General features: G+C 37.3%; 1 protein-coding gene across 2 annotated transcripts in view; it reads left to right on the top strand.

Annotated features, from left to right (window-relative positions):
* Positions 1 to 23,742, top strand: part of ATAD2B (ATPase family AAA domain containing 2B) — a 75,156-nt gene that overhangs the window by 6,940 nt on the left and 44,474 nt on the right. For both annotated transcript variants that reach the window (XM_027749277.2, XM_027749276.2), the window contains exons 2-13: positions 9,115 to 9,269; positions 10,744 to 10,790; positions 11,790 to 11,943; positions 14,000 to 14,102; positions 14,776 to 14,884; positions 16,029 to 16,145; positions 17,514 to 17,589; positions 19,330 to 19,428; positions 20,327 to 20,438; positions 21,189 to 21,304; positions 22,116 to 22,290; positions 23,074 to 23,162. In XM_027749277.2, coding sequence (XP_027605078.1) covers positions 9,115 to 9,269; positions 10,744 to 10,790; positions 11,790 to 11,943; positions 14,000 to 14,102; positions 14,776 to 14,884; positions 16,029 to 16,145; positions 17,514 to 17,589; positions 19,330 to 19,428; positions 20,327 to 20,438; positions 21,189 to 21,304; positions 22,116 to 22,290; positions 23,074 to 23,162 — 1,352 coding nt within the window. The remainder of the gene's footprint in view (positions 1 to 9,114; positions 9,270 to 10,743; positions 10,791 to 11,789; positions 11,944 to 13,999; positions 14,103 to 14,775; positions 14,885 to 16,028; positions 16,146 to 17,513; positions 17,590 to 19,329; positions 19,429 to 20,326; positions 20,439 to 21,188; positions 21,305 to 22,115; positions 22,291 to 23,073; positions 23,163 to 23,742) is intronic.

The raw sequence follows: 23,742 nt of genomic DNA, 5'->3' as shown, positions 1-23,742 counted from the left end.
TTTATTTACGTTTATAATAGTACTAAAGGGGGCCGTGTCCTCTAGGATTTGTTTGGGATGGGGGTGTTCAGCAGAAACAAGACGGATTTTTGAGGACTGAGGGTAGGAAAAAAAGTTGTTTGAATGTCTTCTGTTTTTCCATGTCTGAATTGTAATCATTCTTGACTCATTACATAATCTAATTTTTGCTTTAAAAGTCTTTGTTAACAGACTCTAGAAAGTAATGGAAATGGTTAATGTGGTTCTAACTAAAAATGTGTTGCTTTTAGTATTCCTATGGTGTTAAATAAGGAGGATCAGTGGTTTTAAAAACTTCCCTTAAGTGAATATTCTAGGAAAACTTCTGAGTGATGCATGGACCCCATACAGTAAGTAGAACTCTTCTCAGTGGGCTTGTTCTGAAGGTGTGTGATCTCACATGTGCTGTGAGCTCTGGCTGTTGACTCTGCAGTTGTGAAAACCAACAGACTCACCAGTATTAATGCTTGCCGCTATTAATGCTTGCCAGGCCATTTGATCAGCTGGATCAGGATCATGTTACTGATCCAGTTGAAACTAATCCTCTTCCCCCATCCTTCTGCTTCCCCTTGCCTCCCCTCCATCCTTTTGATTTGAGTATCAGCTGAAAATTCACAATGTCTCCCTAATTTTAGTAAAGGCACAGAGGAGGAGAGAGGAGTGCTCCTGGTGGAAATGCTTGGAGTGGGAAGATGATGATGAGTAGAGGACAAACCTCAGCTCACTATTTATGGGCTCTGTCACAGTTTGTCAGAGGCTGCTCTGGAGCTCACTCTCCCCTTCGTTCATAAATGTTGAAGTCACCTGTGGATTGCAAGAGTTTTTTGGGTGTCACACTGAAAGGCACTTGCTCAACCTGGATATGAACAGGTGTCTTTTTCTATTATAGACAGAGGGAATGGTTGCAGGTGTGAAAATCCCCAATACAGTGCTGTAGGTAGTGGTTTCTGTTTTTAACTTGTAAGCTTTTAACTTTTCTCAAAAGCTTTCACATTTATTAAAATAATCTGAATTCTAGAATTGAAGAGTTCCAGGAAATAAAATGGAAATCTATTGAAAAAAATGAAGCAGATCTTTCCATGCAAGAAATATGATTTTATTTATCTGAATGACTAGGGAAGAATTTATTTTTCTGAAAAAGTCTAAATGATGGTATTTTTTATATTCTTAATGGTTATTATTGATGTAAGCATTGTTTAGTGAAAAAAACCCAGAAGTTGAATGTTAAAAGAATTTAGATCATCCTGTAATTGAGACATTCTTCACTATCATTACCACTAATGAAATACAGTGTTAATAGTTGTTTATTCCAAGATCATCAAGCACTTAAGCATGAATCTTATTTTCCCTTAACACCTGTGGAGAGCCAATGTCTGATAAACAACTGTGTGCAAACAAATGGAAATTGGAGAACTGCCACCAGACAATGGGTTCCTTTAAGCCTTTTTCTTTTTTCAAGCTATCAGCAAAGTTAATGCATGAGGTCCTTCATGAAACTTGGATGTTCTCAGTAAGGTAGTTAATATGCTCTTATCTAAATACATTTATTTTTCAGCCTCTTGTCACATGAAGGCACAGGCAGAATCATAGAATGATAGAATGGTTTGGGTTGGAAGGGACTTTGAAGATCATCCAGTTCCAAACTCCTGCCATGGATAGGGACACCTTCCACTAGACCAGGTGGATGGCTCAGAGCCCCATCCAACCTGGCTTTGAAGTAACTATTCTTACCCTGGACTTTTAGGACACAAGGGTAGATGTTCAGCATGCAGCAGTGTGTTATGTACCATCACAAAAACAGTCTGCTGGATTATGCTAGACCTCAAGTTCAGTCATGTTACCTTTTTTCCGCAGACAAGTGTATCAGGTCTTACCTCTTCCCACCAAACAGGTAGCCAGTTCTCCTATAGAAGAGGGGCTAAGGGCATTTGGAAAGGGCCCAGGAAAATGTAGGGTGGGGTGGGGTGGGGAGGAGAGGAGCTTGTGAGGATATGTTGGTGCTGGAGAGAGTGGGTAGTGTGGTGTGTCATCCTGAAATTAGGACACAGTGTGGATGCATAAGGCAAGGTGTGGTACCTGCTTTGAGCACACTGATGAGAGCGTTTCAGCTGCTGAACATTTGTACTGAGCAGGAGAGTTTTAGTCCTTTGGTGTGTGTTTGTTTTTGGTTTTGTGTGGGGTTTTTATCCCCCCTTTGGTGAAGAAGCTATAATGTGAAGTGTTGAACTTAAAAAAAACTTGGAAATAGTATTTGAAGGGATTTATTACATTCTGGTCAGATGACATTATCACAGTCATGAGAAAATGATCTATTAGGTAGATTTTGGAACCAGAAAAGAGTCTATCATAAAATACCTCTAAGAGATTGTGAAACCTTTTGATTTTTTTAATTGCTTAGTTTACCTAGTCCAGAAATGCATTAGGAATGGTACCTAGCTCTTACCTAACTCTCATCAGTAGATCTTAAAGTAGATGTTTAATGCAATGAATTTGTAGAAGTTAATGTTTTAATCCACATTTTTACCTTTGCAGAAAATAGAAAGGGATACACAAGGGAGCAAGAGGTTCATCCAGAATCACTGTGCAGACAGCTAGAGAGTGTTTTTGGTGTATTTTATTGGTGTTTGAAATCAGACGTGGTTCAAACACAGAAAAATACAAGTTATTTGTTAACTGAATAGTTATATGAGGGCAGAGATGAGTCAAGATCTTAACTAATTGGTACACTGGGGACACAATCACATTTTTTTCACAAATACAAATTTTATTTTGGAAAGATGATTTTATCTTTTTGGAGCATTGGGATAAAAGTGTTCATTACATGCATTGACTAGCCCCGAGTATGTATTTTATTTCTTTCGATGGGCAGCATGTTTCTACAAGAACTTTGCATGAACTGGTAGAAGAAAAGGTAGACTAGATTTTCTTCGCATGTATTTTTAAAATATTAATCCAGATTATTAATATCCTGGGACATCTGAGAACTTGTGTTGTTATTCATAAGATACATTTTAAATTAGAAAATAGAAAGTTAAAAATAACTGGAGGACCTGGATTCACTTTCTTCAAAGTTAGTGAAAATAAGATTGAGCCATATCTGAAGTCATTGTCTTTTTAGACAGTCAGATGAAGAGGAAAAATTTACTTTTTAATATCAGAAATTAGGATTTAACTAAAGTTAGAACTAGAGGTTTTTGAAAACTTGTAGCTGAAACAGATTTTTGGAAAATGTTTACTTCATTATTATTAAGGGAAAGTAACTTTCAGGGTCTTTCGTGCTTGTTCAGTGGGTCAAACAGACAAGCTATTTGAGCATTTAACAAAATGCCGAGAAATGGGATTGATCAGCTGAAGATTGAGTGTCAGTGTATTAATTTCATGTCTTAGACATGGGAAGAGGTCACAGGAAACAGAAAAAATACAGTTGTTGAAGGTTTAAGAGAGTGGGTTGAAAACTCGCCTGAGTGGGGAGTCGTAGGAGCGGCTGTGCGAGTGTTCAGGGTGTGGCAGAGTCAGAAGGGTGTGACCCACAGAGTGCCTGGCGAGGAGAGCAAGTCTGACCATGGTGGAACACTCAGATATTCGTGTCTGCATGCCTGTGTCTGAATACAGCTGAACCTGTGGCAAACCAGACAGAGTCTGTTTCAGAAATTGCGAGGTGTGGTTGTGGTTTGACTGTTATATCACCTGTTCCTTGAGAACTCAGTGAACTTGCATTCACATGCTTGGAGATGGCAATGGTAGAGATGGTTCGTACTTGTCCTCTATTATCAAGACTACTGGATTTAGGATTATTTTGGGATGTTCAGACCAGCAGTGTAGTGAGGGACTTCTTTGGTTATTCTGTTGGCTAGGAGATTCAACTTTAAAAAACAGAAGAAACCAAAAAACTCTCCTTCAATATGCTATAGGTAATGTTTGTATTTCAATTTGAAGTTAATCCAATGTCGTGCTTTAGACAGCTGGTTCCTGTGATACACCTGACAGGAGAGGAGTCCCCTGGTATGTGTGTCCTTCAGTCCTGCTGAAAGACTGTATTGGTGGTCACTGTTTTTCTAAGAGGATTGATGGAGAAAGAAGTCAGTTTTATTCATTGATTTCTAGCTTGTGTTCTTCCAAAACTTAGGGGCTTGTCTATACATGTTATAAGTAAAGCTCTGTTAGTATCAAATCATTACTTTTAAATTTAGGGATGCATACGGAAGAGGCTGCAGGTAATACTGTGTATCAGTGGTTTTGTAGCTTGTTCATGAATATGTGTATTATAATAAACATTTTTTCCATCTTTCTCCTTTTCATACGAAGTAGAGAAAACATAGAGATAAATATACAGCTATATATATTTTCTTGCTGTATTTACGTATTCATTTCAGATTTTGTTTCTAGATTTATTGGTACCATCATTCAAGTGCCTTCAGTGAAGGTGTGTTAACAGTTTACCCTACTATCCCTGCTAGACTCTCATTGATGAATCTTAGCTCAACAGTAGATTTGTGGTATTCACTCAATTGTCACATTCCATTTTACTCCTGAATCCAAGGATAATGAAGACTGTATTTTGCCAGTCTAGACCATTGATGGTGTCCTGTTAATTCCAGTTATGTCATTACTCTTTATTAGAAACAGTGCTTTCCATAAGAAGCTGTTCTGGATTACAGCTGGAGTTTGGTGGGTCTCTCATTTCTGTTGGATCAATACAGTTATGCTGAATTTTGTTTCTCTCTTTGTATGTCCTGACATTATGTAAAGTCATTTTTTGATTCTTTTGTGCTTGCTTTTTCTTTGTGGCTTTGTTACGCTTGCAGGCAGTTTCTGTCATGATTAAGATTTTATTAATTCATATTCTCTGCATTCTCTCAGCATGTGAGTGCATTTGCTTCAGTGATGGTGTTTCATTAGGAGCTTTGAGTTCAGTGCATTGGTTCCTATTTCTGCAATTGTGTTATTAATTTTTTTAATTTTTAAGTTTGATGCTTATATCGTATCTTTCTAGTCCCAGAACGTTTTCATGATATGTACTGTTAAGTAATAAGTTTCTGGGTTGAACCTGAAGTGCTATTTTTAATCATGAAAGGTATAAATGGTTTGAGACCCAGTTACTTGAGGGAGCAAGTTGAGTGCTGTGGAATCATTAGACCTCTTTTGCTATAAATGGGAGGAAGCAGTGGATAGACTGCTCTCTGTAAAGGCTTCCTAAATTGAAATTAATTTCATTTCTTGTTCTAGCATATCCCAGTTTGGATAATCTCTTGAGTGTAATGAAAGCTCTATCTCCATATTTTATGGTAGGGAGGTGAAAGTTCTGAATGGCAGTCTAGTGTGATTTGATTCCCTAGAGCTTGAATTTTTAAAGTTGTCTGTTAACTGCAAAACAGAGCTTGGATTCTTAGTAATATGTTTAAAATTTCAGTGATTTTAACTTTTTAGTAGCTTTGTCACTACTTAATGCTAAACCATTTTGTATGTTAGTGCATCTTATACAGCCTGTGTCCTAACATAGGTTAGTATTTGGGCTTGACTGTCTTAAAATTTAATTTGGCTTGTACTTGCTGAGTTTGTGTGTAGAGTTAATATGCAGACAAGTGAGACACAATTGAAAATAATAGCCTAAACAAAGAATAACCTGATTAAATAAACTCCTTCATTGCTAGTTTGGTTCCTTAGGCAGTTGCATTGCTGTGATCACACTGACCTGCCCTTCCAGATTCTGAAGCTATTTACCGTGTTCTGAAGCTATGTTCATTTGTCTCCAGCATTAGAGATCTCAAAGATACTTGGCTTTTATAAATTTTGTGAATATCGGCAGCAGAGGGAGACCTGAAATAGCAGATTTTGTTTCCGGTGCTAGTATTTTGTTGAAGCTGCCAGGTGACCACTTGCTCATAGCTCAGAAGTAGTTCCACTGCTATATTGCCTTCGACCAATAGACAGGACAAATGAGGGATCCTGGCTGATCTTGAGACTTGGGACCAGAGGTAGGGAACTCAGAGAAAGGTGATCATAGGAGACCTGGAGGAGTTTGGCTCTTTGCATGGAAAGAGGTGGAAATGGAGTATAGAAACCTGTGCTTTACTAATTTCACTGCTTGCAAAACAGCTTTAATGTTAGCACTCGTAAAGCTTTGTTACATGCTGCTTCATCTTAGTTTCATATTCTCTGTCTCGCCTAGCCGGTTTCAAACTGGTTCTGTGGCTTACCTTGAAACTCTTCTTCTGTCCCACAGAAGTAGTAGTTTCGCGAAGTCGTTACTAAAATTGACTTAGCAGTGTTGCATTTCGGTAAGTCCACGAGTAAACTTGTGGCTAATTAAAGCAAAAAGTACTACACAAATGCTTACAGTGCTCAGAAGTGAATATGCAGGCTGTTAACATTTTGTAATTGGTATTTTGTAGTTGCAGAACATTATGGAAAACAGCTGTGTGGCTGCTCATGGATTTTACAGTGCTATGCAAGGTGCAGGTGTTTTGTATTTAGGAATGGTGGTAGTTACCTCTGCTACCACTTGGACCAAGTCTTAGGTTTAGATCTCAGATTCTTCTTCATCTGATTTAAAGTTCTAATTAGGATCTTGTAATATAGCTCTTATTTTGAATTACATTGATGTATGTCCTAGAGAAGTGAAATAATGAGAAAAAAAAAGTAAGGTGCCTTTTTTTTTTTCATTAGGGCTAAATGAGTTTTAAGAATTAATCTCCATATGGACCTCTTTCTTTCGTTAGATTTACATTGCCAGGCTAAAAATTATCAAAGCTGAAACTACTTTTAAAATGATGTGAACGTGGGCTGGCTAACATTTAATACTAGTTTTCAGTATTTAATATTTTTTAGTATTATAAAAAGTATTTATTGTCACATATAAGATGCAGTAAATAAATAGTTCATCATAATTAATACTCTATTAATTTGTTATTGGTGTTGTAAGTATTTAATATTAGTTAATAATTGTTAAAAATAGGTATCGGGGGACAAGATGTTAAGGTGTGATGTAGACGGCCTATTTCACTTGCAGCTTTCTGTTCCTGCAGACAGTGATCCTGTCCTCACCTTGTTGTTTTTCCCTTGCATTATCTTTTGTACTTGTCTGATCTCTCAATGAAATGATTCAGATCACTGACCAGGTAGGAAGTTCATCTAACTGAAGGAAAGTGAGCTTTTGAAGCTTTAGTGAGCTCATTTGGTTTATGAGTGGGTCAGAGAAACATCAGAAGAAGATCCAAGGAGGTTGGAGTGGTGCTGTGTAGCCAGACAAGGGAGTGCATGGGCCAGTCCCTGGGTCAGTGGTGCTGAGCTGCCTTGTCAAACTGCACCCAGACATTAGGCTTTTCACTTTCTAAATACTGCACTGTGATATTGTCTTGTTCTTAATAAGCCTGATGAACAAACAGGACTTCTGTGATCATCTCCCTATATATGAGTAAAATTATCTTTTTTCATAGTATAAGTGGTTACTGACAATTTCTGGACCTTAATATTTGAGAATTGGTTACTCTGTTGTTGCAAGAGAGGATGTTTAGTTTTCTAATCGCAGAATGGTTTGGGTTGGAATAAAGATCATCTAGTTCCACCGCCCCTGCCATAGGGTTCCATTAGATCAGGTTGCTCAGAGCCTCAGCCAACCCTCTTCGGGGGATATGGGGTATCCTCAGCTTCTCTGGGCAGCCTGTGCCAGTGCCTCACTCCCCTCACAGTAAAGAACTTTTTCCAATATCTGATCTAATCCTATCCCCTTTCAGTTTAAGGAGGACATTCCCCTTGTCCTGTTACTCCGTGCCCTTGTTAGAAAGTCCCTCTAATCTCTCTTGTAGCCTTTTTAGGCACTGGAAGGTGCTATAAGGTTTCCCTGGAGCATTCTCTTCTCCAGGCTGAACACCCCCAGCTATCCCAGCCTGGTGCTCCAGCCCTCTGACCATCTTTGTGGCCTTCTCTGGACTTGCTCTGGCAGGTCCACGTCCTTCCTTTGTTGGGGACCCCAGAGCTGGATGCAGCGCTCCAGGTGGGATCTCAGGAGTGCAGAGATAGACAGAATCCCCTCCCTCAACCTGCTGCCCATGCTGGTTCTGATGCAGCCCAGGACACTGTTGGCTTTCTGGACTGCAAACACGTGTTGATGGGTCATGTTGAACTTCTTGTTCACCGACACCCGCAGGTCCCTTCTCCACTCATCCAGTATTTGTGCTTGGGATCACCGTGATGGACATGCAGGACCTAGTACCTGGCCTTGCTGAACTTCCTGAGGTTTGCCCAGGCCCACCTCTCAAGCATTTTGGGTCCTTCTGGACTTAAGACTGTTTTGATGAGCTAAAATTTGTGTTTATAGAATCCTGGTTCTTTGGTTTTGTTCTGGTAGTTCAGGAGCAGATCCTCTGCAGTTTGCTGTTTGTCCATTTCTTATGTACAGCTCTGACATAATCTCTTGCTACTATCTTTGAGTTTCTGTCTTAATGTTACCTCTGATAAGTAAAAACAACAGAAAAAAACCCTCCTCTGGAACTATTTAGGTGCTTCTTAAAAGGTGTTAAGACTAATGTGGTTGGTGTGTATAATACTGTTAATATACACATTAGACAGAAATTGCCATGAAAGTATAAAGTCCACTTACAGTTTTTCCTGGCTGCGTGGTGGACGGTTTGACGGGTAGAACAAGGTATTGGAAAACTCTTACATGGAGGAAGAGCATAATGTGTTTAAACATCTTAGAGATAACATCAGAATAAATTAATGCTGTGTTTGTTAGTATCTTAATTTTCCTCAGCTCTTTTTTCCTTCTTTATTGCACTATTAGCTCTTTTGCAAGTAGGGTGAGAGTGGCAGTGTCATGTATGATATAAAAAGTACAGTTAGAGAAATAGAATGCTTGTTCAGACATACAGGTAAAATATTATGGAAGTTTAATATTTAAAATTAAATACTTTCGTATTTTTTTGTAATGTTTTCAGAATAAATGTTTTTAGTATTTCACATAGGCTAGTCACTAAGAGTTTGACAGAGACTTCCGTTTCACTAAGCTGAAGTTTCCTCTTTTTTCTGGAAGGATATTTGTAATAAAAGTATTACAAATGAACCAATTAAGTATGGTCCAATGCTTTTTGTTTTCAGAAAGATGAAGGTAGTGATGCTAGTTTGAGTGATAGCCACATCTCTCCTCCCGCCAAACGTACCTCAAAACATGCTGATCCTGTGTGCAAAGACAAATCAAAATCACGCAGTACTGGGCAGCGAGAGGAATGGAGCATCTCAACTGGACAGTCCAGGTAATTGGTGCCAAGAGAAAAAGAAACTCTTGCCAGTTTTTCCTATGTTGTTAACCCACTTATGCTATTTCTGCAGTTAACTGCAGCTCAAGAGTATACTTCTGAAGTGTGGTATTTTCATACAATTTTCTTTAGTTTAAGACTCCAGGAGTGTGGATTACATCAGTCCTCTCATCTCTGTTTCCATTCTATGCATATTTGTGCAAAACCAGAAAGTAATTTTATTTGAGTTCTAGATTCTTGATACATCTGAATTTAGGGAAGTAAGTGGTATTTTCATGTGTTCAGGCTTTAAGAAGACATGACATTTTAATTAGAAAATCAGTGTTGTCGTCTTTAGGGAATGGATAATGGTCAAGTTTATTTCCATTGTTGTTTCAGCCTTTTATCCCTGTTTGATTATAGAGACTCAAGTAAATTTTATATATTATTGCCTCAGTGTTGCCACATTTTTGTAACTTGAGAGAGAAATGATTCATTTTATTTTATAACTGTGATTTGTAGTATTTTACGAAGCACTCTTGTATGCATGAGGTTCCTTACGTGATTACAAGTAACTGTGAGGTGGTGTACACAGTATTTTCCTGATCCATGCGATTTCAGTTAATACTGATTCTTTTGTAGATATGTATTTCATCTTTATGTACAAATCAAAATCATTCTTGTAATGCTTCGTATGTAAGTGTGACTGTAAATCAGTACTGGACTGTTGTCTGCTAGGATGAAGTTTGTTTAAAAACTTTGTAAATCCTAAAATAGACCTTCTTCTGTTATTTTTTTTCTCTTTTAAAACAGAATAAATGAAATATAGCATATTAATATGCCATGGTCAGTGGGAATATATTGAAACTTATGAACATTCTGTTCCTTTTTTGTAAGTGTAGACTTGTACAGTACCTCTTAAAAATGTTAAGATACAAAAAAATACGTTTAATAAGGCCGGGAGAATTTAGATCATTGTGTCAAATGAAATTTGGCCAAGGTACTGAAACTCATGTTGTTGCTCATTTAAAACCCACTGCAACATGTCTTTGCATCTGAGGTTTTTTGTTGTTTCTGCCGAAATCCAAAGTGCTACACTCAAGAGTCATCTTGAGTCAGTAAGACTTTTCCCAAAAGTTAGTAGCTTCTGCTGTTTTATCCACAGTGTTGGAATGATAATTGCCTATGGTGAGCTATATCAAGGTTCTGTTCTGAAATGTAAGGGGAAAGTTAACAGTAGGAACACTGAAGGAATTAATAAGAAAAAAGATGTTTAGATAATTCAAGGGTTTTCATATAATTGGTATTGGGCAGTTTTGTCCTCATTCCAATGTTGGGCATGAAGCAGATTCTTCAGAGGCTGCATGTCGCAAAGGTTTTGAAATCATAGTGTATCATGTAGGATTTTGTGTTTAAAGTTATATTTTCAGCGTGTGCCTTTTGCTTGGCTAAGGAATGTTAACATTACTTGTGTGTCTGATCTGTTTCCTAGGTTAACTTCTCAGCCTGGTGCTACACTACCAAATGGACGTAGCTTATGTAAGTGTATTATATCTACTTTTGTATCTACTTTTACATTTAGCAATTTTATGTTAGTGATCTTCAGTGGCATATGTTTTTGATAACTTTGCTGATTACTCTGACCATTTTGACTAGAAAAGTTACTGTTTTGGCTCAGTTTTCTTCTGTCAGCATCTTGGATGCTCTCTGTGGATATGGGGAACATTTCTAGATGAAAATCCATTTCTCTTCTCAATTCAGACCTCTTGGCCATGATCTTGATGTTTTCATTAATTCCCAAATTACTGTTAGGAACTAATTTTGGCCTTCCTTGCCCAGCTGGTGTCTTTACTTACTCTCTTTACTCGTCTGAAATTTGGCCTTTTGTAGTTCTTAAGATTACTTAACTCTACTATTGCTTTAGAGAGACCTGCCTTGTCTGCAGCTCCTGCTACCTTGAACAATCTTTCTATATGCTTGTAGCTTACAAACTTGCCATTTCATTGCTTTTCTCAGCTAAAACCACTTTGTCTTTTGTGTCCCTTTTTCATCAATTCTGTCCCGTTTAGTTCTGTGTTGACTCTATGTACATGTTAATTCATTAAGAGTATTTGGTATTTTAGTATTTATTGTGGTGCCTGAGGAACAATCAGGAGTGGGATCTCTTTGTTTGGTGCTGTATAGAGTAGCTGGGAAATCCATATGTGGTATCTCACCTTTTGATACTCTATATGAATGACTACGAATTGAACCTGTGGGCCAAGCGTGCATTGTAGTACTGATGTTAACCTAAAAATATTGAATGATTATTTGAATGCCAAATTTTCATCATAAAGTAAGATTATAATATAAGGAAACAAGCTGAAGAAATAGCTTTTAAAGTAACTTTGTTAGGAATTAAAAAGAATACAGTTCTTTAGATCGTACTGTGCTCCATAACTTCTGATTTATTGTCCTTGCTGAGTATTCTCTTATTAATTCTTGTTTGTGAAAATGTTGTTTCCTGCATTTTTAAGTAGTAATACAAATTTCTCTTAGCTCTCAAAAGCCACCCCCTTCGAGGGGAAAAAAAGGGAGATGGGGACCATGCTTGCATAAACGGAGATATAGAAGTCAGAAAAAGTTGTCGGTCCAGGAAAAACAGATTCGAAACTTTGAATCAGAGTTTATTGTTTGATCAGCTAGTAAACAGGTATGTGGGGATACTTCAGTTGTATTCACAAAGCACCTTAATGATGTCTTAAAATTAGAAACCCCTGTGTTGCAGTGCCGTGTCTGTTTTACTGTGGGGATGCACTGAGACAAGCTAGATTGTGGTTTGAGTGACAGCTGGGTCTGTGCTGTGACTGCCCATGGTATCCATGCTCTAATACAGAGCACCTTCCCAGGCTTTCATTGAGGAGGAAGCTACTCTGTGTTTACACCTGGTTAAAACTGTTTGTTGGCAGTTACTGCAGAGTGCCTGACATGCTGTAAATCCACACCCTAGTTTGTTTCTTGGTAACCTGTTTATGTAGTGATACCCTAAATGTGATGTAAATTGGTGATTAGCAGCAGTGCTTGGAAGCTTTCTAGATTTTACGTGTATGATTTTGATCATAAAATATCAAAAGTTTGTAGCTTTCTTTTTGTTCTTGTTTTTTTACCATTTGTTAGTAATTCACATAGGGTGGGTGTCACTTTTTGACATTTACTGTGCAGACAAAGTAGGTCAGACAGGGAGGCACGGTCTGGTCTGAGCATAGGAATGGGAACCAGAAATGCTTTTTTTGAAATATTATTTCTGTGTGGCCCTGGGCAGGTCACTTAATATGTCCCAATCTTCCCACCTGTAAAACAGGTTTTAACAGACACATCTGTGGGAGACTGCTTTCTCTAGTATTGGAAAATGATTTAAACATAAACATTCAATTACCAAGTATGATCTTTATTGTTAAATGTATTCTGTTGAGTCTTTTATTAATTTTCTTTTTCAACTTACTCAGTAACTACTTAGCATCAGCTTACAAATTTATGTTAAGTTACATTTATTTTTCTAGTTGCAGTTGAATCTCCCTCTCCTCCTCAGCAATAGGAGAAAGTCTACCATGAAGATTGTAATTTGATAAGATCATGGTACTGAAGTCTGTATATGAGCTTACACTGATAACAATGCGTCCCATAATCATTGGAGGTTTTTAAGAACAGGTCAGACAAATATCTGTCAGGAATGATGTAGGCATTCTGTAGTTTGCTCTTGCCTGGCAGAGCTTGTAGAGTTTTCCAGGTCCCTTCCAACTGTATTTTCTTTGATAGCAAACTGCAGCATGATTTTACTTAAAGTGGTTCTGTCATACATCAGATATTTTAGAAGAATTGTTTAAAATTGAGACGAACTCTCAACACAAAATCTTGATTTTACTGACTTCTTTCACCAGAACCTCCACTATCTTCTCTCAAGGCAGGATTTCACCCTTTAGATTTACCTCTAAACTGCTGGAAAAAAAAGGAAGGGAAAGTTTCTGCCTTCTTCCAGTTATTATACAGTTACAGTATAATTCCAGTGGAAATCTACTATAATCACCATGGAGAGCAGTAACATGGTGTTGAGGACAGGTGGCCAAATAATTGACTTGGCCTGGCTAATACTCTGTTGTTCTCTTCCTTAGCAATGAAGCATCTTGGCTAAGGTTGTTATTTATATACCACCATTGTTTTGACAGCTGTTTACAAATACTCCAGATAATAAAAATGTAGACTAATTAAATAGATGAGAAATGGTAGTGAGGTCAAATACTGAACAATGAAATTCTGGGTGTGACTGCTTTAACACAAAAAAATTTCTTTGTTTTAGTGTCTTTTTGAGGCCAGAGTAAGAAAGCGTAAAGCTTATGGGGTGGAGGCATTAATTGCATTCCCAGTATTATAATTATGTAGGTAAAAAGCTTTACTTTCTTATTTAGCAAATTTAATCTTACCTGACACCCAGTCTTAACATCTAAGCAGTTACAAAGCAAAAATTTTTTAAAATGTTTTTTAAAATATTACAACCTAATTTGAATCCCAGATTTTAATAGCATCAGCAGTTCTTCTTTTGCATACTTCTTAGTTTATATTCTGTAGGTTCATCTTTCAGTTTTGTTATGGTTGGTTTTGTAGTTAATTGATAGACATCTTAAGATGTTAGATGCTATGTAAAAAGTTCTGCATGCTACTATTTTAAGACTGATTTTTTTATCTTTGTGTATTAATTGATACATGTATTTTAGTACTGCTGAAGCTGTCCTACAGGAAATGGACAATATTAACATCAGGAGAAACAGGCGATCGGGGGAAGTAGAACGGCTGCGGATGTGGACAGACACGGAATTCGTAAGTGCAAAGTGTCCCAGCTTTTGAATAAAAGAAATATCAGTGGGGAGCATGTTTGTTTTTGCAAAGACCACACATTTGTCTAGCTCTGTCTAAAGGTTTCTGATTTTCCTCAGTGGACAGCATTAAAAAACTTGATAAACTGAAATTCAGAACTAAATTCATGGATATATACTAAAATATGCTTTCTTTATTGTAAATTGACTGTCATGCTCTCACAATGTGCTGTGATGTTTCTCCTTTGCTTTGAAGCACACTCTGATAGCCTAGAAACAGGACCAGTGACTGTCATCTGCTTTGTTCCCTAAACCAGCTTGATACTGATGTTAACTGTGTTAGATGGACTAAGTGCTATCTGAGAGACTTACTTTAGCACCTCTTAAAGGAAACTACTTTTGTAGTCTACCTGTGGAGAACTCTGCTGGAAAAACATTTGAGGACTACAGATTGTGTGGAGCATTACAAAGTGTTCTGAGTTGGAAGGGATCCAAAGGATCATCAAGTCCAACTCTTAAGTGAATGGCCCATATAGGGATCAAACCTGCAACTTTGGCATTATTAACATCACACTCTAACCAGATGAGCTAATCTCAGGATATTACTGAACTGAGGGCTTAACACTGTGAGTGACATGGGACAGTACTGATGGGAGTGCATGTGCATTTTATTCTAGGAAAACATGGATATGTATTCTCGAGTGAAAAGGAGGAGGAAATCACTGAGGAGAAATAGCTATGGGATTCAGAACCACCATGAGGTATCCACAGAAGGGGAAGAAGAAGGTATGGGTTGTAAAGAATTGTAAGGGCTTGTCTGAAATCCTTGTAAAACAAAGTTTTCTGTAGCATAAGATAGCACTTGATTGCACATATATTGCACTATAGAGAGCAGAGCCTGGTTTCTAAATGTTTGTTCTACATTTCCTTACACCTGTTTTTCCTAACACTAAGTAATTGAAGCTTTCTTTATATTCCCTGTGACAATCCTCTGGTGGAAGCCAGGATGTGATGAATGTAATGTACAGCTATGTGTGTTCTAACTTGATTTTTCTCGTGTGCTGGGTGGTAGTTACCAGAGAGAATGTGTAATAGTCAGTCCTGTATTTTTTCTTTGGGGAGGGTATTAATTAAAGTCCCTATTTTCTGTCCATCGACTGATTTTCAAAAGGCTTGTAGACACACAACTCTGTTTGAAATTCTACCTTCTTTTAAAAATTTGAATGAAACTGGCCAGTGGGTTCAAAAATTAATGAGAAAGAAGGGATTGTGGCTAACTGTGATGGCATGATCAGCATCATGCTTGGCTTCCTTAAGAAATCAGACTCAAACTTCAGGCATCCATACGGGGTTCAGCATAGCATATCTCAGTTTTTAACTAAAACTGCTGTACATGATATGATTTGTCCCAATGAATAAGAATTCAGTCTTAGTTCTGAGATCCATGGATGGAGATTCTGGTACTGTTAATAGATGGGCCTAGGTTATGCCTTTATACACTGTTTCTTTGCTTTGTGTAAAAATGTGAATCATAAAGTTGTACTTATTTTCGTGCTGTGTCAAATACTTGATTTTCTGACGCTCCTATGGGAAAAGAGAAGACAGGCATTATTCTTAATTGAAGGGTAATTATTGAAGGAAAAATACATGGATAAAAGTGATATTTGAAGTACTTTACAACTGAAACTGTTTTGAATGCATTTATTTTTCTCTCTGTTGCTTTTCCAGAACCATCTGTAGAAAACTAGAAGGAAATTTAACAATGATTGTAGATTTAGCTTGGTCTTCAAATTTCCAGTGATTTTCCAATTAGTGTTATGTAATAAGTGGGCAGCAATTCTCAGTGACCATTAAAATGTTAATTTTTAGGATGAAAGTAACTCTGACATCAAGTAGAAGTGTTCTCAAAATTATTTTTACCCCTGAACAGAGTCTCAGGAAGAAGATGGAGATATAGAAGTAGAAGAAGCTGAGGGGGAAGAAAATGATCGGCCATATAATCTCAGACAGAGAAAAACTGTTGAAAGATACCAGGCCCCTCCAATAGGTGAGGAACCAGACAGTGCTTGTGTCCTTTTGGTCTGCTGACCTCCAAGAATAGCATGGGTGTGGGGAGGGAAAGGTTGGATGGCTGCTCTTCATCCCTGACAGAGTTCCCACGCAGCACCTTGTGACTTCTGCCTTGCCGCTGTTGTTCACCACGCAAACAGGACTGCTGAGGCACGGTCTGTCAGTTTGTCAGTGGGGGTGGCATTGCTGCCTCACTGAACTATGCAAGTACTGCCATATGCTGGGCTCAGGGCTGAGGGTGAGCGAGGTTTAAGTCAGGAAACATTTGACATGAAGCAGTCTAATAAATCCGGTAATTACTTAGAAAAAATAATTGCTGTTACACCTGCTTTTCCTCTCGACTGGTAAACCTAAATCATAACTGTAGATAAATGACATAGCAGCAGTTACCACATTTTGCCTGGATGAGAAATTTAAAATATTTCACTTGGAAGTAACCTACAATGATCATCTGGTCTGACTACCTGACAACTTCAGGGCAGACTGAAAGGTAAAATGTTATTCAGGGTGTTGTCCAAATGCCTCTTAAATGCTGACAGGCATTGGAGTATTGACCACCTCTTTAGGAACTGTGTTCAGTGTTGGGGCACCTTCTCAGTAAGGAAATGCTTCGTGTCAAATTTGAGTTTGCCCTGATGCAGCTTTGAACCATTTCCACGCGTCCTGTCACTGGATCCCAGGGAGTTCAGCACCTCCATTTCCCCTTGTCAGGAAGCTGTAAAGAGCAATGAAGTTGTCCCTCAACCTCCTTTTCTCCCAGCTAGACAAACCTTGTGTCCTTAGCTGTTCCTCACAGGACATACCATCAGGGTCCATACAGGGTACAATGTAGTGTCTCTTAATTTTTAACCTTTTAATACTTCTCTTTAAAATAATGTGGATATATTCGGTGGTGTATCAATGTGCTTTATCTTAAGGCAACTTGGAAATTAAAACTCTGATAGAGAAATGCTGTGGTTTATTTTTCGAGAGAAATTTGAAGACATCCCATATTATCAGCTGTGAAAGCGTTTCTGTATGGAGCTTCATGTCCTGAAAATAAACTAAAAATGCAGTGCCCTGGTTGAGTTACATTCTGTGCTGTGATAGGCACAGCTGTGATGGTGTGAGGAGTACGAGGGTGGGATTGCTGTGCCTGTATTAAGCCAAGTATGGTGATAGTAAAACAAAACATGAGAGTTTTGATTTCCCACCACCCCCTAGTTCTTTTCTTAATTTGAGTTTTTAGAGAAACCAGTGGTAACCTAATTGATGAAGTGATTATCTAGCACTTTTCTGCTGCATTTAGATTAGTTTGTTATTCTTTTGTAATTGATGTTACAAACCTTTAACTTCTCTTTCTTAGTGCCAGCTCATCAAAAAAAGAGAGAAAATACACTGTTTGACATTCACAGATCTCCTGCAAGGAGAAGCCATATCAGGTAAATGTCAGTCTTTTAGTATGTAGTTATTTGCTTTCCTTCAGGACATTCTGGTAGTTTTTGATTTTCAGACCATTCTTGAGTGAGCTGTACAGTTCATTCACGCATGTGCGTGGGTCTTGAATTGTATCCCAAGTTTAGACCCTGATCAGAACACAAATAGGAGAGTCTTGGCACTTTGCAATCCCAGTAGAAGCTTTGGGCTGAACAGAATGGAAACAGGTGTGCTGCAAGTACTGGGAAGAATTGTACATTGCACACTGTTTCTGTGAGACCGTACATTTTGTGTTTTAATCCAGAGCATCAGTTTAACAAATAATCCCTTTTCTGTTCTGCAAAACTAGACAAATCAGGTTAATGTTTTTTGTTTTCTTTCAGTTCAAGTTTCATCCAAGGATTATCAACAATTTAATAAAATATTTAGCAAGCATGATTTTTGACTCTTATGTTTTGTGTCAAAGAAGTCTGGAATATACCAAGTTGTCTTGGAAACTGTCAGCAGGTTTTATGTAACAAAACAGATGAGATTACAGCTTAGTACATTTTTTAAAAAATAAACTTAGTCAAAGCTTCAAAAAGACAAATCTGTCCATGAACAGAATCCAAGTAAACGAATGCTAGTCATAGCTGAAACACTTGTCTTATTGCTCAATTTAATGGTGTAGTGAAAATATGAAAAGTAAATGAATAGATGAATCTTATGATTCTAAAGTTTCTTTGTAATACAAATAAGAGTTTGTCTTTTTTCTTCCTCCCCTTGAAGTGCAGATGACATTGTGTTAGATAATCTCACGACTTGTACTTACTATTAAGATATGCAGAGTGAAAACTATTATCACTGCAGTTTTAGTCTGCTCATTGCTCCACTCTCATTTTATCCTTTCTTGTCAGGACACTATCATAAAATGTCTTGCCAATTGCGTGATATTCTTCTTGTGATACTTTGACATTTATCTCGTTTTTGATCACTGAGCAGTAAAACTGATTGACCATGTTATCCATTGGCAAAAACCAGCTAGTTCAGTGCATTATTGTAGTCATGCAAATGATGCAGCTCACTATATTCACCTAAAATCCAAGAGTTTTTAGTAGTAGCCAGCTTTTTCATGAAAAAAAGTGCTGAATTTTTCAAACCGATATCAAACTCAACAAAGATTTAATGTACGTTCTCTGATATTTCTGAAATACTCAGTTTTCTGAGATACAGTCATACTAAAATAAGAAATGGTTCATTCAGACTTTGAATAGTAATTTTACTTGGATTCAGATGAGAAGTTAAACTACAGTACTGGTATTTTATGAAACTGTTCTGCTGTTCAGAATGAATAACCTCATAAAAAGAGACTATATTCTTTGGGAAGTATGGATTTTTTTCAGAGAAAATTTAAATGAAACCATCAAACTGAGTAAGGAGATCTTGATATCTCTCTTGCGTTAGAGGTGGCTAAAGTGGTTGGAGGTTTTCCTAAGTACAGTTGCAGCTTATTGATTGAATACTCAAATCACATTGCTGAGGCAACATGGACTGGACTACATATCTTATGGGGTTCTACTGTTTTAGTGATGTTCATCTTGAAATCAGATAATCCCTGTGGTAAGAGCTGTTGTTCCCCTCTCAGATACTTAACGAAGGTAAAATTTGTGTGCATCTCAAACCTGAACAGTACTGTGAAAAAACCAAAAAATGCCATTCTACTGCAAAAAGGACTGAGTTTTCTGTTTGTTTTGCCACTTCAACAGGAGAAAGAAGCATGCCATTCACAGCAGTGATACAACCTCTTCAGATGAAGAACGCTTTGAAAGAAGAAAATCTAAAAGCATAGCCAGAGCAAGAAATAGGTATCAAAACATCCTTGGTCTTTAGAAGGGTTTGATTTCTATTATGCATCATTTGATTCTGCTACATGGTTTAGGAAAACTGCTGGTCACATTAATATAGATCTTGAAGTCTTATGAGTAGATAATTAATAATACTGATAAAAAGATGGAAAGATAAGAATAGCTGTTTGATTCAGTTGGGTTATAAGATTGCTTCTGTTGGTTAAAATAAATTTCTATTCTTGGTGTTACTTGGTCCTGGTTAATTCAGTTATACTCCCAGTACTAGCTCTTCCCTCTTCCTCTTGTGTAACAATTCATGCATTCTACACACCCAACACATATTCTGTTGACCTTAAATTTATTTAGCAGTTATCTAAAAGTGGAAGATCTATAAGTAAATTTACTTACTGCCATAGATGCATTAGTTGGAAAATTCAGCAGAAAAAAGTTTCCTGTTCTTTTTTTTCCAACTCTTCCTCTCTGCCACACTGTTCCCTTTTCCATCATGAGGAATTCAAGCGATTATACAACTACCAGAAGTACAGTTCTGAGTGTAACTTATCTGTGTAGTTGACCTGATACTACCTATGTAGTACCTGCCTATGTAGTACCTACATAGGTACTACATCCTTAAAGCAAGGAAATGTTTCTTCTGTGTTTAATCAAAATAGTCTGTACAGCCTAGTTGTCCAGATTGAAGTACCTGTATGGAAGCATAAAACTAACTTTATGTAAGGAACTTCCACATACACAGTAATAATTACCACAGTAAAAAAGGTCAGTTTTGTTTGCCTTACCGATCCAGAACGGTTGTCTCTTTACGTAGTAGAAGGCATTTAATCTCTTGGTTCTTCCCTTCAAGCAAATGAACAAAACAGAAAAGTATTTATTTGATGTTTTGTTTGTTGTTGAACAGGTGCCTGCCTTTGAACTTCAGAGCAGAAGACTTAGCTAGTGGAATCCTTCGAGAACGTGTGAAAGTTGGGGCCAGTTTGGCTGATGTTGACCCTATGATTGTTGATAAATCGGTAAGTTCTGTTAGAACTTTTTATTTCCTTCACCCAATTATGTACAAGTAGAATTCTCCAAAGCCTCTTATTAGAGTTGAAGTAAATTCATAAGAAGCTCGCTGATCTCTTTATTTTTTCCAAAGCTTTTGTCTGTTTATTTCTTTAGACTGCAAGGCACTTGCTTTTGGCCTGTGGGTAGTCAGCAGGCTGCATGCATGTCATAAATAAGCCAAAACATCAAGTGCCCAACTGTATTTCTTTGCTTACAGTCAGTTTGTGATTACTTGTACTAGTGGAAACTGGGATATGCTGAGCAGTGCAGGAAACAGAGATCCTGACTCTCTGGACTGGTTAACTCTGGTACCATGTGGGTCCTGTGTGTTCAGAACCAACGATGCACATCAGCCTATGGTGTGTGCTGTGCAGAAGCTGCTGAATTACTACTGGAGCTGAACCTCTGTCTAGAGGTGCTTTGATTGTATTCACGTTATGCTGTGCCTGAGCTTAAAGATGATCTGGGACTTAGGCTGGATCTCTGTAGATGTTCAGGCATCCCTGGCACAGTTAGCTTGCAAATCAGATAAACTTCATATGGGCAGCCAAGAATTGACTTTCTCAACTGTTTCTTTACACTTTCAAAATTCAGGGAATTCCTGTTGGTCAGTGCAGTGGTTTTTGTAATTTGTTTTCAAATATTTTATAAGTAAAGATATTTTTGTGGAAAGCTGTTACAATATAAGCTTTATATGCTGTTTTCTTTTTCCTAAGGTATGTTTTGACAGTATAGGGGGATTGAGCCATCATATCCTTGCACTTAAGGAAATGGTAGTGTTTCCTCTTCTCTATCCAGAAATATTTGAAAAATTCAAAATTCAGCCACCGAGGTAGGTGCATTTATTCATATTGCTTTGTTTTATTTTATTAAGCTCTGAAGAATGCTTCACTTGAAAACACATAGGAGATTGATTCTCTCCCTGAAGTGTTTTACAGTTCAAATAGACCTATGTGTTTGCTACCCCAGTTGTCTATCAGAATGTAATAAGCAGGATGAAGAGTTAAACAATTCTTTATTTTAAAAAAATATTTAGTTTATTTTTCTTGTGATATTAAGGTAAACTTGGTGATTTGGTTAAAGAAAGATTCTATTTAGTGTTCTATTTAGTAGTACCTTGCCTTTTTTTCCCCCCATTATGTTATCAAATATTTTACTAAATCAAGTGAAATGCTGATGTTTCTTTTATAGGTGTAATCTCAATGATGTTATGTTATGATTTTAGTATTTCTTAATCAGGCATCTTGGTATGTTATTTAAATGGGTACATGGAATCTAAGTAAATTGAAAATTTTGGGGTTTTTTTGTAATTTAAAGGAATTCCTTCTTTCCAAAGAAGTAACAAACACTGACTCAGGTATTAACCTAAGTTCTAATATTTGAGGACGTGTTCAACTAATGTAAAAGTATCCTTTGGAAACTTAGTATGCCATTAATTAATGATCTTTACAAATCAAAGTTTTACTGATTTGAAAGAATAAAACAAACTTAGATTTTATGAAGTCATGTTAATACACTAAATAATAATATGAGATCTTAAGTCTTTCTTCTCCAGGCTCCCTGTCTTCATTATAAAATTTGACTTGGAGTTTTTCAGGAGACATAAAATAAGTTTGTGACTGTGTTGATCCATTTATCTTCAGGGGCTGTTTATTCTATGGTCCTCCTGGAACAGGTAAAACCTTGGTAGCTAGAGCTCTAGCTAATGAGTGCAGTCAAGGAGACAAAAAGGTGGCTTTCTTTATGAGGAAAGGAGCAGACTGTCTCAGTAAGTGGGTTGGTGAATCCGAACGTCAGCTTCGACTCCTTTTTGATCAGGTTAGAAGAAAATACATATTTTTCATATAATTACTCTGTATGTTGTTTTTTGTGGTTTAGGCAGCCAAAGTTATTTGCAATTGAAACTAAATATTTGTAAATTTTCATAAATTAAGCAGGATTTGTCCAAATGACATATGTAGATGAAAAGAATAGAGGAATATTGACAACAGTTTTTCTTCCTCTGAAAACTGAGAGGAAGAAGTCTCTTGACTTGACCATTAATAAAGCAAAGTAGTTTGGGTAAAAATTGGAAAAAAAAAATGAATCAGTGAGTTTGAGGTTGACTGGCATGTTCAAGATAAATGCTACAGAGGAGGATGCACAATTGTGTCAGTTTTGTGTCTGTTATACTGTTCTTATTCGGCTCAGAAGAGATGGGACAGAAGAGAGAGTCACATAAACAAGTGAAAAGCAGTAGCTCAAAGACAAGTAGTTTTCAGATAGATATGTCTAAACAAAACAGGTTATGAGCAGATAAGATCAAGTTTTCTGTAACTGAGTGTGTCTCAGTTTGTCTTTAACCTGTCCAGCACACAGTAAAACTGGTACACTGGTGCCATCTTGCTTACTCACAGCAGACTGCAGCCTGTTTTGCTTTCAAACAGTGCTATAGTTGAAAATTCAGTTTTCTTTTCAGACTGTACACGTTTTAACAAATACGTCTCAATATATGTGTCAGTTTACCATGTTAATGCTTTGTAGTAAGAACAGTTTTCAATGTTGATGGATAAATTATGAATTAACAGTTAATTCAGTTTTTTTTTATTTATTGCATACCAGGCATACTTGATGAGACCCTCTATAATCTTTTTTGATGAAATAGATGGCTTGGCTCCAGTTCGTTCTAGCAGACAAGATCAGATTCACAGGTAATATTTCTCATATGCTACCATTATCTTGGTATATGCTGTGTTATCTTGGTAAACCCTTAAAGGTAACTTTATTCAGTTCCCAGGAAAGGTTTTTACTTTTTCTGGAGCCCACTTACCCTAGAAAGGACAGATTGTTTCTTTGGAGTTGAAAGTCATCTTTTCGGTCCTCCAGGCAGACTGTAATTTGCTGGGAATTGAATTGTAGTGGCAATTATCCTTCATCCATGTTATTAACTGCAAGATTTCCACAGCTTTTCTTTTGGTTTTGTGCTCTAAACAGATTGTCTGTTACCAGCCCAGTAGAATAACAAGTTGAAAAAATGTTTTTTTAAGACTATGAATTTTAGTGTTCTGTGAATGAACTGAACTCCCCTGTGATTTTGGTTCTAGATAGTATGATGTGCAAACTTATCTTCTGTTGCTATCATGTCATTTTTTAAAACATTTTTTACAACAGTTGGCTGAAAATTTTCTCGGCTGCTTTCAGTCTCGGTTTTGCTCTGCTCTGTATGGCAACACACTTGTATCTGTCATTCTATAGGTGGTGGCATTTGTGTGTATATCTCCTTCCACTCAA

The sequence above is a fragment of the Pipra filicauda genome, unplaced genomic scaffold (assembly GCF_003945595.2).
Source record: "Pipra filicauda isolate LSUMZ 115617 unplaced genomic scaffold, ASM394559v2 scaffold209_size2725305_pilon, whole genome shotgun sequence".
In the NCBI taxonomy this organism is placed as follows: domain Eukaryota; kingdom Metazoa; phylum Chordata; class Aves; order Passeriformes; family Pipridae; genus Pipra; species Pipra filicauda.
The sequence above is the reverse complement of the archived record's forward strand: the minus strand, read 5'-3'. Positions and strand labels throughout refer to the sequence as shown.